At 44.4% G+C, this 19,301-nt stretch overlaps 1 protein-coding gene across 1 annotated transcript; it reads right to left on the bottom strand.

Moving 5' to 3' along the window:
* Positions 1-659: 659 nt before the first annotated feature.
* ZCCHC9 (zinc finger CCHC-type containing 9) lies at positions 660-8,122 on the bottom strand. The gene is made up of 5 exons (XM_009811300.2): positions 7,778-8,122; positions 6,455-6,605; positions 6,080-6,172; positions 4,532-4,600; positions 660-2,398 (listed from the first exon to the last, which is right to left on the bottom strand). The coding sequence occupies exons 1-5, from the start codon at positions 8,120-8,122 to the stop codon at positions 2,283-2,285; spliced, it is 774 nt and encodes a 257-aa protein (XP_009809602.2). The 3' UTR covers positions 660-2,282.
* Positions 8,123-19,301: the final 11,179 nt, after the last annotated feature.

The following is a 19,301-nucleotide window of genomic DNA, read 5'->3' as shown; positions in this document are numbered from 1 at the left end:
ACAGCAGCCTCAGAGCAGCCCACTCCAGAGCATGAAAACCACTGAGGCCCTGCCTGCCTTCACCTGGCCTGGCTGGTAACAGAAGGGTCCAGGCCCCCTCTGCGGACCAGGAGCTCAGCTCCCTCAAGTCCTGCCCACTCCTGCTGTGATGGCAGACAAGCTCTTGAGGGGCAGGTAAGGAAGTAAGTTTCTGTGGTCCCACTTTTTAGTGAACAGAGACACCTGAAGACAGGCATGACACATCAGAGAGAAAGAGCTCAAACACTGCCTGCACCAAGCATTTATCAGCTACTTGGGTGGCTTCCTACACAGCATAGTTTGTAACTTGCCTTTAGAGATACTGACACACTGAACTCTGCTGTGGGGCTACTGCAAGAGCTATCTGGAGAACGTTATAGGGGATAAATGTCCACATGAAAGTGATCCTGCTTTGCGCTTTAATCCAATAGTTAACCAAAACTCTGTAACTCATCCTTGATTTCATCCACACCTTTTCCCCGTTTAAACATGTGGTCCAGTTATCATAAACTGAATATACATGCTCTATCTTAGTCAACTTATGTGCCTATATATCCAGAGCAGAACCAGGAAACCTAAAACAAGCTCTAATTCTTTAGCAGTGTTTTATTAAAAAAATTAACAGGTACAAATACAAAAAATATCAATGCAATTAAATTCCTGTATTTGTTTTCTGCTGTAAGAAAAGTACGTTCCACACTCATAGTTTCAGCAGCTGGTCTTTGGCACCTCAAACCCCAGTCCTGAGTTCACGGTTGCTATCCGGTGTTCCTTCTGTGTTCTCACCAGGGCGATGTATGGACCATTAGGACAATTTTATTCAAAGGATGAATTAATTCTTTATAAGCAATAGCTTTACCACTGTGTACCTTCCCCTCAAGGATTGTTCCTTGTTAATGTATAACGCAAGCTGAAGTTTTTAGAAGGCACATTTAAGATTTTTGGGACACAGACACGCTGTACTTGTCTGATGGCAGCCACAGCTGCAGTAGAGGACTGAGAAGCCCGATGTCGCAGATGCCTGCCTATGCAGCGACCGTGCACAGCACCTGCACGCACTGCCCAGAGCTGCATCAAGATGCCAGTTCAGAATGAAGCTCTGCATGTGAGATGAGCTCAAGGTGCACTTCTCCAGCAACATCGCACTTCCTCGTTTATCTCAGGCGAGATCATCAGACACAAGTGAAAGCCGACCACTGCTGGCTGTGCAGGCTGAATTACTACAGTATTTGGAGAGCTGTTGCAGAACTCCATTTTGAGTTGGCTTTGTAACTTTAATATATAACAGTTTTTCTAAGGCTGCAGTTTTTCTGCCTGCAGTCCCCATTTAAAAATAAATAAATCTGCCATTGAGCAGGCATGTGTAACACAAAGCAAAGTTTACTCCCAACTCACCACGGGATAGAAACACTGAAGATTTCTGAGCACTTCCCTTGAAAAAAATAAAGAAACTAAGAAAGCTGCTCACTTGCTCTCCAACTCTTCTCAGGTGCATTTCACCACAGGTATCAGAGGAAGGGCATGATTCTGTTTGTATTAGTGAACAAATACTCAAACAATCCAACACGCATAAACTATCAGGTTAACGCATGAACTTACTTAGCTGAGTAGCAGGAATTGCACCCACAAGCTCTACAGGCTGTAGGGTTTACCCAGTAACTTCACTGCAAGACTGTTCAAGCTTGCACATACAGAGCAAGAAATCATTCTTTCTAAAAGGAGAAGGCAAAACCAAACCAGAACCCAACAAGTCTTTAGAAAATACCCACAATCCCTTTCAGAGTGATACAGAAATACTCTCAGTAGATCAGCATGATTGTGTGCGTCTGATATGTGAGCAGCACAGTATCAGAGCAACAATAGCAGAGTAACAATACTGACCACCGAAATCCAGTGGTCATAAACCCCCATGATGAAATGCACATGCCCTGTGCATTTGGTTACTGCAACCAGATCCCTGTTACGAGAAGCAGCAATTCCCCTCTTCAGAGAGCTGGCAGTGAGAGGGAATGTGAATCAGAGTAAGGCTCTGTTTCAGGAGATAACATAAAAATAAAATACCCACTTGCTGCATTTCTGTTGTTCACAGCTTTTCAGTAAGCTAGGTGAGTCTGGGAGGCAAACTGGAAAAATGGGGGGATGCAAAAAAGAAAATTTAGCAGCAGCGGTCTGCTTGATTTTCTGGAACCAGCAATCCACGCTGTGCAGTCACTGCTCTGGAGTGAAGCCGTGCAGGCTAACTGTGGTTCAGAGCCAAGAGGCCTTCAAAAAGTAACAACTTTGGGTACTTTCACTTTCGCTTTTTGCAGCTTTGGCGTTTCTGTAATTTCTTCATAATCTGCGCTCATTCCAATGGCCCATCGCCCAACTGTAAACTGATCTGTAGAGTAAGAGACAAGGTATTATGGAAAGGCTAAGCATTACCATTATACCAAACTTTCACGTTTCAGGAAGATTTGGCCTGCAAAGGCCTGTCATTGATTCACCAAAGGTCTATCAGTTTAGTTCTAGCTCTGAAGCCAACTCTCCTTACGCAACATTTTTTTTTTTTTAAATTGTGTTCTGTAAACTGCCTTTCTTCCCCCATGCAGATTGTCAAGGTTCAGAAATCGTTACTGTTTTTTGCTGTTTGACTGTCCAAAGAAACACTTGAAGAGTATGCAGACGATAGATGACCTCTCTCATAAGTCCTAATAACTCTTATGATGAAGATTTCAGAGTATGTCAAGCAAAAACTAAACTTGAAGAAGCACAATAGAGCAAAATTTACATTTCTCAACTCGCATCCCAGCATATAATCAACACCACCTTTTTGCTGTTTAAACACTATTTAGACCAATTAACACCTCTTTCCTAGCAGAAACACTGCTAACCAACCTGTATTTCTTTTCCAAATGATAATCTAATTTTGAGAGCAACAAATCAAATCATACCAAGAATATTCCATGGATAAATCGATGTTTACTGGGGTTAACTTCTGTGTATTAAAGCAGGCCAAGTAACTCCACCTGAAGAAATGATAAGCTGTAGTGCCTGAACTTCTTCACCAGCTATCAGCTATCTTCATGTAGTCTCTCTAAAAGTATTTTGTGTGATGCAAACTGATTTCAAAGAATATTACAATTCTTACCAATGGTGTCACAGTTCCAATTAATTCAACTATTTTTAACCAGCAATACTAATTTTGAAACATCAGCAGAAGGACTAAGATGTCCCTTGGGAAATAAAACAGCACTGTCAGGCTTCATTACGGACATAAAACTTCCCCCAAAAAAAGGGAGAAAAAATTCCAGTTCTGCTTCACATATGGTTTAGAGCCCTGCTGCCAGAGAGCACTGGGCTGCACTAACAACTGAAGACTGCTATACCCTGGTAACAGCTGGCCCAGCTTCGAGCAACGCTGTTCCCTACAAGCACTTCTTTTCTCCTACTGCACCTGTACAGGCTTTTGACTTATAAAAAGTGCTAACCACACAAAGGCCATTTGCCGTAAATATGCCATGCAGAGGTCCAACAAGGGCTATGTTACAGGCTTACAGGTCATCTGAGTGGGAGCACTGCCCCACCATCTGCTGTGGCTGACAAATTTGGGGAAATTTTAAAGAGTCTTTTCATATCAGAAACTTCTGTCAGACCAGTTAAGGCTCAATCTCACTTGTTCTAAATGAGCAAAGCAGCATACATGTAGAAGGTTACATATGGTCTCGGTTGCAACAATATCATATATATAGGATCAGATATGGAAAACAGCTGAAGTATAGGCCTCTATTGCCTCCATAAAAATTTCTTACATAAATGCCACAGAAGTTTATGGCATATCATTAAGCCAAAAGTTCTGTAAGCCATGCAAATGAAGTGGAAAAATGCACAAATGTGTCACCACTTTAGTAACGGAATCATTCTTCAAACCCCTGTTTGATGCTTTTGCCTTCCTTTTAGCACAGTTTTTTTGTGTAGTATGTAATTCTTCCACCCACAGGGAAAACTGAAGAACATGTAAGCAAGCAGCTTATTAGCTGGTGAATCTAGATGGACAGATCTCCTGTCTCCTCTTTCTTTCTCTCCTGTCTTGAATGACTTGAACACTTGCCTGCACATGCAGCTTTTACAAGCTGCCAGTACCTCCACCCTGCAACTGACATTCTATTCAGTTCTACCACTTCACACACAAATCGTCAAAAGAAGAAAACCCGTTTTGTTCTACAGCTGCTGACATTGTGAACAGCAGCAGAAATACTGGCTAACAAATACACATTATCTCATCATATTATCTTTAGAAACCCACAAGCTAGATTTTTTTTTTTAATGGAAAGTTCAAGTTTTTCATTGCATCTTAATGCCTGCCCCACCTACCCCTTAATATAATCACTCACTCCCAAAGGAAGGTCACCTCTGCTATTTGCAAGTTCTTTTCTCAAACCCTTTTTTCCTGACCAAAGCCAGGCAAAGCAGTAAATAAACATTACTCAGCTGCACACTCAAACTCCACTCTGTACATTTCCCTGCATCTCACCTGCGTTCTGTTTTTCCGGACAGTCTTTTCTGAAGTGCTCCACAGAGCCACAAAGTCTGCAGCCACCACCTGTTGAGAGAGAAAGTTGTTACTCATCTGGGAAAGAAAAACAGCAAAAACCACCAAAGACAGAACACCCCCCCTTCACTGTTTTGCTCTTATACATATCTTGAAAAAATCTTGTTCTAGTTTTCTGTAGTGACAACTTGTAAATAAGATGAGGAAATGTCCCTATGGAGAGGTCTGCACTCCTAGGCACAATAATACAACATCCTGGAGCAGATATGCAGCCTGCTTTGGAAGCCTGCAAACAGCTTCCTCTGTCTCCGTGTCTCTGATGGACAGAGTGAGCTGTTTGTACTCACACTGCTCTGTAAAGCAACACGTACTACAAATTCCAGTCACCAAATACTGAGTATTTCTGATTTGTTGGAAGCTCTTTTGAGAAACAAGCTGAATTCTGCTGAAATTCATATTCAAAGGAACTTCTGAAATTAATAGGAGCTCCTGAGAGGCAGGTAATCCAACTGCAGGTATTGAGATATGAAATAGAAATTCTACTTTCAATGTTTGGGTTAGGAGTAAAGTGATTTTTCTTCCAATTTAACTGTGCTGTAAGATCACCCTTTTGAGTTTGCCAGACCAGCAGGAGCAGGGAGGTGATGGTGCCCCTGTACTCGGTGCTGGTGAGGCCGAACCTCGAATACTGTGTTCAGTTTTGGGCCCCTCACTCCAAGAAGGACATTGAGGTGCTGGAGCGTGTCCAGAGAAGGGCGACGAAGCTGGTGAGGGGTCTGGAGCACAGGTCTTATGAGGAGTGGCTGAGAGAACCGGGGTTGTTCAGTCTGGAGAAGAGGAGGCTGAGGGGAGACCTCATTGCTCTCTACAATTACCTGACAGGGGGTTGCAAAGAGGTGGGTGTTGGTCTCTTCTCCCAAGTGATGAGTGACAGGACGAGAGGAAACGGCCTCAAGTTGCGCCAGGGGAGGTTTAGACTGGATATTAGGAAAAATTTCTTTACTGAGAGAGTGGTGAAGCATTGGAATAAGCTGCCCAGGGAGGTGGTGCAGTCACCATCCCTGGAGGTGTTCAAGGAACATGTGGACGAGGCATTGTAGGACACGGTTTAGTGGGCATGGTGGTGTTGGTTGATGGTTGGACTTGATGATCTTACAGGTCTTTTCCAACCTTAGTGATTCTGTAATTCTTTCTAGCGAGAGCCCTTGTTTTGTGTGAACACCTCCCAAAGTCTTAAGATATAGTATGAGAGTATGTTTTTACCACATACTTTGGTACCTATACATTTAAATACATACTGACTATGTACATACAGCCTATTATGATTTTGTTTCTTTATGCGCCTCTTAAAATTGCAAGCACAAGCAAGTTCTCATACTTTGCATCTCATCTCATTAACTCTAAGTTTACAATTAAAACAGAAATCCCTCATTCACTTACAATGATCCTCATTCACTTACAATGTTACTTTGTTCTGCGTCAGGCAAGTATGAAGAATGTGTTTTGGTTTTAGTAAATTAGCACACTCACCTTCGGCATACAATCCCTTGGGATTATCTGGACATGACCTTGATAGATGCCCCATCTCACCACAGATGAAACATTTTGCATACGGAAATGCCCCTGCAAAATCCCATACAGTTTATGATCCACATCAAAAAACTTTGTAAAGTCACAGACAACTGTGAACACATTATAATGACAATATACTACTATACTATTATACTATAAACACTATACTGTCTCTCACACTGTTAGGTTCATTGTTATAATATTATATTCCTTTAAACATATTAACCTATCTACTCAGAACACTTAAATTACTAAAACACAAAGCTTCTATTTCAGGAGTCAGAAAACTCAAAACAAAAAGCACCTCGAAAAATACAAATTTCTGAGACATACCAACAGCTGGATCTACTTTTGCTTTGCATTTGCTGATGTCGTGTTCTGTGGATCCGCACCGGTAACAGATTCCTGTACCCATATCTTGACTTTCAAGCACTGCAGGACAATCAGCAACACCATGGCCAGGTTCTCTACAGTGGAAACATACCTTTGAAAATAATTTTTTTACGTTATATGCATTTTCATAGACAGCTCATATAGCAAAACACAGTACTCACAGGTGACATTACTAAAGAACTCGCTTACTCCTATTATCTGATTATCACCTATAGCCAGTATACTTTTACCAGACCACTACTTCTCTTAGCTAAAACCTTGAGGGAACTATCAGATACGTATCTCTAGTGTTAAGATTTGAGTTACTCTAACATAAAAAGACAAGATTCTGTGAACAGCACTCAAAGACCCGAAAATCCCAGCCTAATAAGGTCTTCTGTCTTTTTAGAAGGCAAACATATCAAGGGATTTTCTCCTTGGGGAAAAATAGCTAGACAAAAGAGACACTGTAGCCTATCACAAAATAACTGTCAGTGCTCTGTGCTGTTAAACCGTATTATTATGGGTATTGTTCTCCTTTTACCAACACCACACCATACAGGGTATTCACTCACTGACAACTGAGTGCCCTGGATGAACAATGATAGTTGATTTTGACTACAGCACAGTTCTCCAAGCTCTCTAAGTAATACTGCAGTAAATGCTTAGGTAAATATAAGCAATGTTGCACCAGTCCTAACATTTACTCACGAAGAACTTACACCTCTCATATTAATTAGCAGTAGACTCTCTTTACTATGTTCCCAGACTAAGTTCAGCAGAAGTTTATGCTGAATGGATAAGTTTGTGCTGAGATGACTGCTTTTAGACAGCCTCATTAGGCTCTGCTGGAGATCTCACTCCTATTCTCAAGCCAAAGATACTGCAGAAAGAGGTTCCAAAACAGCAGGAGTGTTGTACTGATGAATTACATACAGAAATACACTGAATTAGTTTTGCCCAGGAGACAAGAGGGGGTGTGAATTCATTAAAGGGTAGCAAGTACGGTGTTCAACTGGAAAAGACATGCTGAAGGCTAAGACTTAAGCTGAAATTCATTGTTTGTTTAAAAGTTGAGATACTTAAGTTCACTTCATTAACTTGAAATGTCACTTAGCACATGCTACGACTCCAGCAGGTAAGGCCCTCGGCCTCCCCACCGAACCACCTCCTGGCAGGACCAGCAGGGAATAAGGAATCTGTGTTTTCCACAGGGAGCTTTTCCTACGTTTTTAACAAGCTGCCACAGACAGGCAAACACCCACGCCTCAAGGCAAAACTCACCATGGCATTTTTCTTCATTTCTTGCCTCTTCAGCCTCCTATCCTCCCGCCGCCTGTCCTTCTTCAAGGCCATGGCTACCTCCTTCTCCAACTCAGCGCTGCCTGCTTCCGCCACCTCGCCAGCCCGCGAGCTCTGCTTCAGGTACGCCGCGAACCCGTTAACGTCTTCGTTCAGATAGTCCTTCTTCTTCCTGTTCTTCTTCTTCCTCTTCCCTTGCTCCTTCTTCAGGGAGGGAGGGCCGGAGCGGCCCCCCCGCCCCTCGGGGCCGCTCACCATCTCCTCCCAGGGGGTCGCATCCAGCGCCTTCTCGCCGGGAGCGCCGTTCCGGCGAGCCCATCTGGTCATGGCAGGGCCGGCAGCGGCCCCGGCAGCTGCTGAACAGACGCAGGCAAGTGAACGCGGGGGCCCGCGCAGCCCCGCCGCCCCCCGGGGAGACAGCGCGGCCCCCGCTCCCTCAGCGAGGCGGCTTTCCGCGGGCACGGGCGGCCCCGCCGCCGCTGGCACTCATGAGGCGCCGCACCCCCCGCCGTTGGCTCTCGCGCTCCCTCACCCCCGCCCGGCCCCTCGCCCGCCTCCCGGGGCGGCTTGCCGAGACCCCGCGGCCCGTCCCGGAGCCGGCGGCGGAGGGCCCCGACCTGAAGCGGCCGCGGAGACGCCGCTCACCCGAGTCCGCCGCGGCAGTAGAGACCGCCTCACAGTGCGACCGTCCCTGCCGCGCGCCGGAAGTGGAGCGGAGTCCCCGCGGCCGCCGGTGGGGCGGGGCGCGCGTCTCGCCGGGCCCCGCCGTGACGTCACTTCCACCCGCCGCCGCCGCAGCGGCGTGCCGCTGTGGCCCCGCGCCCCGCCGCCATCTTGAGGCGGGGCCAGGGCGGCCGGTGCTGCAGCCGCGGCCTGAGGGCAGCGCGGCGGGGCCCTCTCGGGAGCCCCTCTCAGGAGCGAGGTGGAGGTGCCGCCGCCGGGCAGGGCCGATCCGACGGCGAACGCGCGGGAGGGGCTGCAGGCGCCTCCTGAGGGGCACAGTCCGGCGGCCCCGCCAGCCGCTTTCGGCCTCGCCCAGAGGCCGCAGCGCGCCTGTGGAGTCATGTTCCCCTGCGTCTTAACTGCGCCACTGGAATGCGGTGTTCCCGTGTTGTGCTCACCTGCTAGTTAGCAGAGCAACGCGTGGGGTTGTTTTGTGGTCTTACAGATGTGTTCTAGAGTGAGCGTACGTCTGCGGTTTGTGAAGGCACTTTGAAAAGGCTCACCCTTTTCCAGAGAAGTTTAACTCCTTTATTGCAGGGGTAAAAGGATTGTGGGACATAGCCCTTTGCAGGCACCTGTGCCCGACAGCAGCCAGAGGAGTGGGGAGGATCACAAGGCGTGGCAGGAGATGCTGTCCGTGTGTAAGTACCGTTCTCCTTGCGCAGCCTTGCTGCCAGCAGCCCGGTGGCTTCTCACAGTGGAGTGGGTGAATCGACACAGCAGCTAGTACCAACTGAGTTCACGTATCCCAGTGCCTGTGGGAGTGCCGTGCCGTGCCCCAGTCCCAGCGGAGGGCGACGGTGCTGGCGTGTCACAGAGCTACGAGGAAGGGCAGATGGCAGAGGCCAGGGCCCTGCTGCTGATGGGCCTGCCTGGCTGCTTGCTGAGTGTGTGTGGGACAGTCCTAACCTTTCTCTCTCTCCAAACCACTTCCTTAAGGTTCGCAAAGTAAATCTCTGGGACTGTAATGTTAGAGGCCTACGCTTAGCAATGAAAAAAATGTTTGTAAATCCATTAAGATTTTTTTCTCAAGTCAGTCTTCTGTTTCCTCTATTTTTAGCATTTCAGTAGATCTCCATTACATTTTCTGGTAATCTTAAGCTGATGTTAGAAGGACAGCTGGGCACCATTCCTTCTTTATTAGTTATCCTTAATATTTGTGTCTCCCTAGAGAAATTGCCTTGCTGTATTTTGCTGATTTTCCGGGGCTTTGCGTCCAGTAGAGGGAGGTGTGCACAAAGCGTGCATTGATCTTCCTGTTAAACCGCATCACTGCCAGTAAGAACAAGCACAGATTTAAGAATAATTAGAGTGCGTTTACTGCAGGTAAAAGTAATTGATGAACACCATTTAAGAGGCACTGTTAATAAGCTAGGAAATAAAATTGGAAATAATCAGGATTTCATTTAAAAATTAAAAATAACTAATTTGCCGATGTAGTTACAGCTCAGCCACAGCATGCAGTCCCAGTTGTTCCTGCAACGCACTGCCAGCGAGCCTGTAGATTAGAAATCATGGCCAAAGCTGATTCATACAGCCAGAAAGGGCTACTAGAAACAGGCAATGCTGGCCCAAGGGTAGGGAAGATAAAGGAACTCAAGGATCCCGTGGGCATCACAGATCACACACATTTCAGACATATGGATGCTATGTATTAATTAGGCTCTGGTTTATGAATAGCTGCGTATTGATGTGTTAGATTTTAAATTGTTGTTAGGGTTTTTTTTTTTTTAAAAGCTGGGTTGAAGTGCCTGCTAATCTGTGTGTTGCGTACATGGCCAGATTAATTTTTTGTATTACAGTGGGTGAGCATTGATTTACTTGTCAAATGGAAAGAAAATACATGCACACATACATTTAGTTATATCCACCTATGTATGTCCATCTGTGTATCAGCTTATTTTCACTAAGTGGAGACAGGGGCATGCCTCCATCATGCAGGGTGCTTGCTGGTTTTGCTTCAGTGCAGGCTTTTGTTAGGCTGCAGCTCCCTCTTCCCTCCTCACTGGGCTCACTCACAACAGACAGGTCGTCAGTCACAGTACTGGCGACCGGAATGGGTGTAGAGAAAAGCTGAAGAACAGCATAAGAAAGACCAGTGAGAAGGGACTTGCTTTGTTTTCTGTTCTGCTGAAGTAGTAAATGTGTTGCCTTTCTTTTCCACAGTCTGAAATCTGATGTGTGTGTCTCTAGGCAGGATGGGTGGCCCTTAGGATCCCTGACAAGTTTTGCAGGCAGTGGAAGAGGCTGTTTAATACCTTTCTACTAAATCAGTAAGACAGTATTTCCCTCACAACTATAAATTCTTTGATAGTGACCACACCTGTTTAAATTTGCATTGGTTTAGATTTGTTCAAATTTGACATTAGTCGTCTGGGAGCTGTGCTGTTCACTGGCAGCAGGTGAAAAATGAGCAAGACAGCAGTCATGCAAATAATTGTAAAATTTTGTTGCCTTTTTTTCATATTTTACTAAGACACACCACATTGCCTGCCCACAGTACAGTGTTCGTAGCAGTACAGTCTAATGCTTCTCTTAGGAGACTTTCTCATAGTTCCATCACCAACATAAAATGCTTTGGAGATTTGAGACAACAGAATTGAAAATCTGGACCAGTGCATCCTGTAGCACCTTCGGTAACTCAGGATGAAATCTCCTGGAATACTGTGGTATGAATCATTTGATGTGAGTAACTAGAGAAGGAGGAGCATGTGCAAATCCTCTCTCCTTCAAAGACGCTTTTCTTTTTGTGTTCACTCATTATTGTATTAAATAGCATAATTCAAGACGTGACTCAGAATTCCTCGGTCCACGTCTGTGAGTTGTCCTTTTAGATCGCAACAGTACATCGGAAAGAAGCACATCTTGGGAAGATGGCAATCTGGGACGGCCAACAAAAAACGGCCGTGCTTAGGTGCCAGACAGGGCCTGTGATGTAGGATCAAGGGAGTGAAAAATGCAAAAGGGCAGGAGGGATGCAGTAGTAAGAAATCATGACGGAATACCAAGGGAAAAAAGTCTACCTGCAAACCACAGGGCTCACAGCTGTGCTGCAGCTCCTTCACAAAAAGGGGATGATGCAGGTGCATTTTTGGGGCCCAAAGAAAGACTGTGGTAAATTGGAAAACGAATATAAAGATGTCCCCTGTAGTCTGGGATTTGATACAGGCACAGCCGTGAAGCTGGACTTGTCACAGCGTCAAGTTCTTTACAAAGCTTGACAAGTGACTTTGGTTTTGTTCTGGTGGATAATGTTCATAATCCTCAAACCTCAAAAAAGGCAAGTTTTGTCTGCTGAAGATGTGCCAGAGGCTTTAGTTGTATGTGCATATGACTGCTCATATCTTTGTTCACTCTTTTTTGCTTGTGTTTTTTGGATAGTTAATACTACTTGCCAGAGTGTCAGGGTGATGTTTTCCTGATTGTTACAATTTTGATATAAGACTGGGGAGAGAAAGGAAAAAGTAACACTTGTTTTTGCTTAAATTCTTTTATATCAGCAGTATTCTGAGGGCTTCTATACAAGGGTTTACTTTGGTTTATTCACTGTAAGCTGAACTAATTACTGATACTTTTTTGGCTTTCTTGTCTGTGTTAAATTATTACATATACTGTATTTAATCTTAAATATTTATGGATTTTAATTACTGCAACCAAAGCTGCATCACCTTCCGTAAGCCTGCTCAGCTGACCATTGCACTATATTATTTCCATCAGGCTACTTGGTGTGTGGCTCTGACTCTTTCAGGATGTTTAATAAGTGCTTAAATGTGTTATTCAATCAGCTCACATATGTTGCTGGATCACCTCACATATTTATAAAGTTTTGTATTTAGGCAAGTGCTACCGGGATGAACTGAAGCCTTTAAAGGTTAGCCTGTGGTCAGTTATTTTATTTAGTTACTTTGCGCTGCAAAGAAACACTGCTCTTCACTATTTCTGTATCAAAATGAAAATCTGGAAAACATGGCTCAAGTGAAGTAACATTATTAGACACGCACTGTCATGATAACACAAGAATTTTCCCTGTTGTTAGTTTTGATGGCTGCTGTTAAGGAAACGTTATTTTCTCATAGGAGAATGTAATTTTTCCTTTTTCAGAAACACACAGGGAGGAACTATATGACTTTAAATTTAAATTGCACAGCACTACACTTCAGGTAGTATCTTAACATCACAGGGTAACTTTGAATTTCTAGGGTTGAAGATGTAAAAGAATGAAGAAATGAATAGATTATCCTCTGCAATTCACTGGCGTACATTTGGATGCAGTATTGGCTTTATTTTGAATAAAGCTGCTGTGTTTCACGGAATAAAGGAAAAACAACGCTTTAAAACTGCAAGCAGAAGCAAACATAGATACAGATTCCATAGGCATGCTAAGCAGCAAGGGAGGGCGCTCCATGCTTCTAATCTTTTCAGCCTTACTAATTTCTCGTATTCCTGTCCATCAAGAAAAATACAAATCCTCACTTCTACAGAAGAAAGTCCAATTGCCAGTAGTCTCCACAATTATTTCCCAAGTGCCAGCCAAATGATCAATAGCTTTTAAGCCCAAAGGCATTTGTATAACTAGCTCTTGTTTAGGTATCTCCTATTTAACTTCTGTCGGAGCTAGGCACCTAGACACATTTTCAAGATTTGCCAGTAACTTTTGGTGTTAGTAATTTGTCTTTGCGTTTTTGAATGGTTTGAGTTTGAGAAGGTGTTCTGGCTTGGAGGAGGGAAGTCCGCCCCCAAATATATGCACGTGTGCCTGTGTGTTTGTATATATATATGCAAGTATATCAATATTTGGTGATACAGATTTAGCTAGCTAGGTAGTCTCATCAGCATACGGGCCTTTTTAGAATTAAAAAATACAGATATTAATTATTTTTAATACGGTTGTCGTCGGTGTTTATGAGGTGCATACATTTTCCTGATAATTCTGCTCATGCCCCAGCTGCCAAATGGCTGACGATATAACAGAGGAAATCCTGTTTCAGAAAGCAGAGCTACAAAAGTGGAATGAGAACTAAGACAGGTACTTTGATAAAGGCATAGACAGAAAACTTACGAAAAACATTCTTATTTCAAACCAGAATACACATATGCACAAACTGAACTAATATTAACTGACGTCAATAATCAAGTGTTTTTTTTCCCTTTGTCTAGGAAACTCTTGGATCTATCTCAGTTCCCAGAAAAATGGGTAGATGAACAAAATATGTTCATTACTCTTCTTTGCTGGTAAACATTGCAATATAGCCCGTATTTTCTCATTATGAGCCCAGCCTTCTACAGTAATTTATACTGAGCAAATTAAAAATGGGGTGTCAATCAGCAGCAATATGCTGTGCAGTAGATGACTATATGTTTGTGCCCTCTTGGATGACTTGACTTGGCAGGACTTCTGTAGTATACGTAGTGCACTTCTGTGTATGCCATCTTCAGGCATCTTTGCAGGCAAAAGAAATGGCTGTTTAAAGTCTTTAATCTTTTAATTAAGCCTTAAGCTGAAAGTAAACTGTAAAAAGCATTACAGTAGAGAGATGATCATTAATTATTTTGGCAGGTCTTAAATTACATTCCAACAAATCTTATTAGTAAAGTCATACTGCATATAAATATTAGCTGTAATTCATTCCCCATGTTATCTGCTGCCTTTTTTGATATTTCCAGAGAAAAATTAGATCAGGTGGGTTCAGGTGTGCATTAGTCTTGTAAGAGTGACAGTTTCATGAACTTTGGAAGTCTGTCTAGTCAGTTTTTGTTAGCGAATGATTTTAGGTGTAAGGTGTCATGAGTGAAATCAATTACAACTGTCATAGCTGCAGGCTTGGGTCTTAAGCTTTTAAATCAGGCTTCAGAGAATAAATCAGTTCAGTGCATGTAGTCCCACCTACCCAAGTCTTTATTACATGGAACCCTCCTAGTGAGGCATGAATTTTCTTTGCTTTTTCCATGAGTTACGTGAACACCAGTGCATGGAATAAAGCCAAGATTCAAAGATACCACAGTAGGTCAGTCTTCAGCCACTCTGGTGCTGCTTTAGCGCATGTTGTGTTATATTTCTGGGGAGAAAAGTGTTACAGTAAATCCTCTACTGTCTTGCTGTTTTTCTGTACTAACAGCTCATATTTAGTCCTCTAGTGATGCATAGGCCTTACAGCTTAGCTGAAAACTGAAGAGCTCCAGGCAGTACTTGTTTGTTCAATAGCTTACTCAGTCACATGAGACCTGCCTGCTAATATACGGAAATTTGTCTTTTGCATATGTAGTAGGAGCCCAGTTACCAAGTACAGGAAAGTTTTAGTCCTCTTTGTGAAAGTATATGTGTTTGTGTTTCTCTTCCTTTGGATCTGCTGTCCTGAAGCATCCCTTGCCTCCCGAGGCAGCCCCATACCTGCTACTCTGTTCCCTGGGCTCGGGTTTCCTGCTTCCCTCACCTTGGGCCGGACTCCGACCCTGCTTCTGGCTTGATTTTTACGTTTGAGCCACCCCTTGACTTTACAGCTTCTTGGCAATGCGTCTTAGCCAGGCCTTGGGCTTGTTGCAAGAGTTTGCGTTTCTCAGGGTCAGTTGCTGTGTGCGTTAACTTCAGCACAGCCCCAAACCCAATTCGGACTTGGCACAAATAATGTGGGTTACGTGCCCGTGCTTGAATCTCCAGTGTATGTAATTATGCTCCTGACTGGCTGAGAATTGCCTAACTTCCGTTTTCCTTGGCTTTTCTGTGATTTCAGCCTATGTTCCTCTCATCCACTGTTTTTTCACTTCCTTTACCCTGTAGATGCCTTGGAAAAGGAGTGTCATCAATGCTAACGTTTTGGTAGTGCACAGGTCAAAGGATCTGTAGCTTTCCGAGGGCCTTTGGTCCCCCTATGGTGCAAATGCAAGTCAACACAGTTTACTGCCATCACCCCAAGCATTTAGACTAGGTGTTTATTGTTAAGAGCAATATTTGTATGGCCGTTTCAATGCAGAAGCATGTGTTCACTGTTCTACAGAGGCACCTCTTGCAAAGTCATTGTCCATTTCCTGGTAAAGAGAGTACAGTGCCCACTTTTCCCTTGTCCTCTAATCACAGACTCATAGAATCATTAAGGTTAGAAAAGACCTGTAAGATCATCAAGTCCAGCCATCAACCCATCGCCACCATGCCCACTAAACCATGTCCCGAAGTGCCACGTCTACACGTTCCTTGAACGCCTCCAGTGATAGTGACTCCACCACCTCCCTGGGCAGCCTGTTCCAATGCTTCACCACTCTCTCAGTAAAGAAATTCCTCCTAATATCCAGCCTGAACGTCCCCTGGCGCCACTTGAGGCCATTTCCTCTTGTCCTATCACTTGTCACTTGGGAGAAGAGACCAACACCCACCTCTCTGCAACCCCCTTTCAGGTAATTGTAGAGAGCGATGAGGTCTCCCCTCAGCCTCCTCTTCTCCAGACTGAACAATGGCAAATTCCACTCCAGTTCTCACCCTGCATGAACTGCCTGATGGACCACAGGTGGGCTTTGATGAAGCATGACCTGAGAGTTTACTTTTGCTGATCCCTAGTCACTGATGTGTTTGTCAAGAAGGTTATAAAAGTACTTCAGGCAAGGCATATAGCTCTTCTTGGAGTACTTAATCAAATGAATTCCAAAGATTTATAGAGAATCAGTGTCTGAATCTATCAGGAAAGAGCTCTATTGGCAGAACAGGATCTCAGCAATGCAGAATTGGTGGCATGGGAAAACTAAATACGAGAAGGCAAGAAGTAACATCGTATGTCTAGGGTTAGTGCAGGAACCCAGCTTTTTAACCTTTAATATCCTCTTATTGAATCATAATCTGTATGATTCTCTTTTTTTTGTTTGATAACCTTTCAGGTTGTTTATTTCCTGCTGCAGCCATTCACCAGAGCATATCCTCTGGACACAGTGCAGCTGCAGTGTTGCTCCTTTTAAGCTGTTGTTGAAGGCTTACAGGAACAGACACATACCCCACCACCACCTCCCCCACTCCCCAGCCCCAGGACGTACTCAGCTTGGAGATGGACGTGGTCCAAGCAGACAGCAAACTGGTCTGAGGACTGTAATGATGGAGTAGGTTTGAATAAAGATGTCCAGCATAATGTTAATAGATATGTGACTGTCCAAATTTCATTTAAAATATTAAGTAGTTATGTGGAGTGAAGAATGAAAATAACCTCATTCATATTAATCAGCTGAGTTACTCTTGCTGACAGTATAAAGGAGTGAGAAAGATCACAGAAGTGTAAAATGTAGATGCCAAATAACAAGCCTTTACAGAATACTCCATATGAGCAAAATACTTCGCTTGTGAAGGACACACTTGGAAGCCAACAATACAGAGCAAGCCACGGTTTAACCATAGTAGAGAGTAAATTGTATCAGGGTATCTATGTTTTGTGCAGGCTTAATTCCATGTCTGGTCAGAGCACAGGATGGCCAAGGCATTCCTCTGGCTTACTCCTCTGCAGGCATTCTGCAATAACTGATTGAATGACGGGATCACAGAATTATGTAGGCTGGAAGTCTGGAGATGGTCTGGTCCAACACACCCCACCCATACCACCCCAACCCCACAGCAGGGCCAACTTACATCAGATTGCTTATGACCTTGTTCCTTGAGTTTTGAGTATCTCCAAGTCTGTTCCAGTGTTTGACCACCCTCATAGTGCAAAAGGTCTTCCTAAAATCTAACTGGAATTTCCAGTGTCCCAGCTTGTGCCTGTCGCCTCTTGCCTTATCACTGTGCACCTCCAAGAAGAGTCTTGAGCTTGTCTTCTCTACATCCTCTGATGGAGACAGCAGTTGTGGACATCGGTAAGACATCCCCTTAGCCGCCTTCTCTCCAGACTGAACAAACCCAGTTTGCTCAGCTTCACATCATACATCATGCTCCAGCCCCCCTGACGGTCTTGGTGGCCCTGTCCAGGAGTTGCTGCAGTTTGTCACTGTCTTCCCTGTACTGGGGAGTCCCAAAACTGGACAAAGTACTCCAGATGAAGTCACACAAGTACCAAATGGAGGGGTAATAATCATGTCCCTCAAGCTGTTTGCTACACTCATGTGTAATACAGCCCAGGATGGGCATACTGTTGACTCATGTTCAACTTGCTGTCCACCAGGACCCTAAGTCCTTGCAAAGCTGCTTTCCCCAGCTTGTGCTGTTCCATGGAGTTGCTCCATCCCCGGTGCAGGACTTTGCCTCTGCCTCTGTCGAACTTAATGAGATTTCTGTCAGCCCATTTCTACAATGGAATGCATTCTGAAGAGCAGCCCTGCTCTCCAGTGTACCAGCTGCTCCCTTTTATTTAGCACCAGCAGTGGACTGGCTGGCTGTGTAGTGCACCCCGTCATCCAGGTCATTATTAAAGCTATTAAACCAGTATCATCAGCTCCAATATCAGCCCCTCAGGAATGCTATTAGTAAATGGCTGCCAGCTGGACTTCGTACCACTGCCTGTCAGCAGTTTGCAAGTCAGCAGGAGAAAAACAAGTAGAGGCCATAATCTGAGCACATTTGGCCCACAGTCGAATTTTGTGTTGATCTGAGCGTTTTGCAGATCTAACAGTGAAGTCTTTCCAGTTTTACTTGTTTGCCTTCTATGTGAAATCAGCAGAAGTCTCTTTCCCTCCCCCAGAATTACTATTATTAACCACCATTTAGAAAGCCGTAGCAAAATGTTAGGGAATGTACCGAGCATAGATGAGGAAAAAACAGCAATCACATGGAAGCTCCAACCTACTTTATATGCATCAGCTCTTCTTCTGAGCAAGAAGCAAGAGCACACCCTGCTGCTGATTTCTAAGAGCTGCTAATTCACCATCTAGCTCTCAATTAGCTTCCAATTGTGATTTTTAAAGTCCATAACTGGCTATGGCCTAGCTATCCAGTCACAGCTCTTCAGATACCACTCACCGAAAAACGTTCTCAAGGGGCTTTGCACCAGGCTGGCATTGTACAGTAGATGTCAGCTGGCAGGTTTCTGATGCAGGATGCTTTGTTAGGGGAGTTCCTACCGCATGAGAATTAAACTAGGACTAACACATGTTTTCTCAATGTTTTCTCAGAGCTTAAACTGCATGAGTTTTATAAACTAAACTAGCATTGCTGAAGGTGCTGCAGTGGGCTCCAAAGCTCCAGTTTGGACACTACTGGACTGCATGTCCTAGACATACCCATACCTACAGTAGCAATGGACACCTCAGCAGTGTCATTCTGCTGTCTACTAAAATCTGAAATATCTTTTGCTGATACTACTCCCCGCTCAACAGCAACACAGACAGCACATTCATCAGAGCATGGTTTGACTTTTTTTTCCTGAGAACAGGTGTTTTGAATGTGGTTACTGTGAAATGCTGAATATCTTTCAATATGCAAAAAAGAAGCAATCAATGGGACTGGTAGCATCTATTTTTTCGTTCCACCAAGCTGCTCACCACATGGAATAGTGGTGAGCACGGAGATCTTACTCAGAGTGGCAGTGCATCCTAAGGCACTTTGGTGAGTGGTGGTTAGCTGAGCCTGGTCCCCGTTGCCTGGAACCTGAAAGCTGCAGGAGAGGATTGGGACAGGCCAAGGTTGGCGTGTTTATGTTGGATACAGAATATCAGCAAACTGATTTGCCTGCTGATTTTTGGGTCAGCTTGCTGCAGCCCAAGGCCACAAGCCGGAAATTATGGCTGAGGGAATCAGTTGAGAAGTGACCTGGTGAGTTCTCCAGGAGTGAAAAAGTCTGAGAGTTTGGGATGACATGGTAAAGAATTGTGTGCAGACCGGTCC

Source organism: Gavia stellata, chromosome Z, assembly GCF_030936135.1.
Source record: "Gavia stellata isolate bGavSte3 chromosome Z, bGavSte3.hap2, whole genome shotgun sequence".
NCBI lineage: Eukaryota > Metazoa > Chordata > Aves > Gaviiformes > Gaviidae > Gavia > Gavia stellata.
This window is presented reverse-complemented; position numbering and strand designations above follow the sequence as displayed.

Excerpts from the sequence above, each read along its gene's own strand:
- ZCCHC9 (XM_009811300.2), bottom strand. The coding sequence starts at position 8,122 with ATGACCAGATGGGCTCGCCGGAACGGCGCTCCCGGCGAGAAGGCGCTG. Across the intron at positions 6,173-6,454 it reads AAAAGTAGATCCAGCTGTTG|GGGCATTTCCGTATGCAAAA; the intron begins GTATGTCTCAGA and ends GGGATTTTGCAG. Across the intron at positions 2,399-4,531 it reads TCCGGAAAAACAGAACGCAG|ATCAGTTTACAGTTGGGCGA; the intron begins GTGAGATGCAGG and ends CTTACTCTACAG.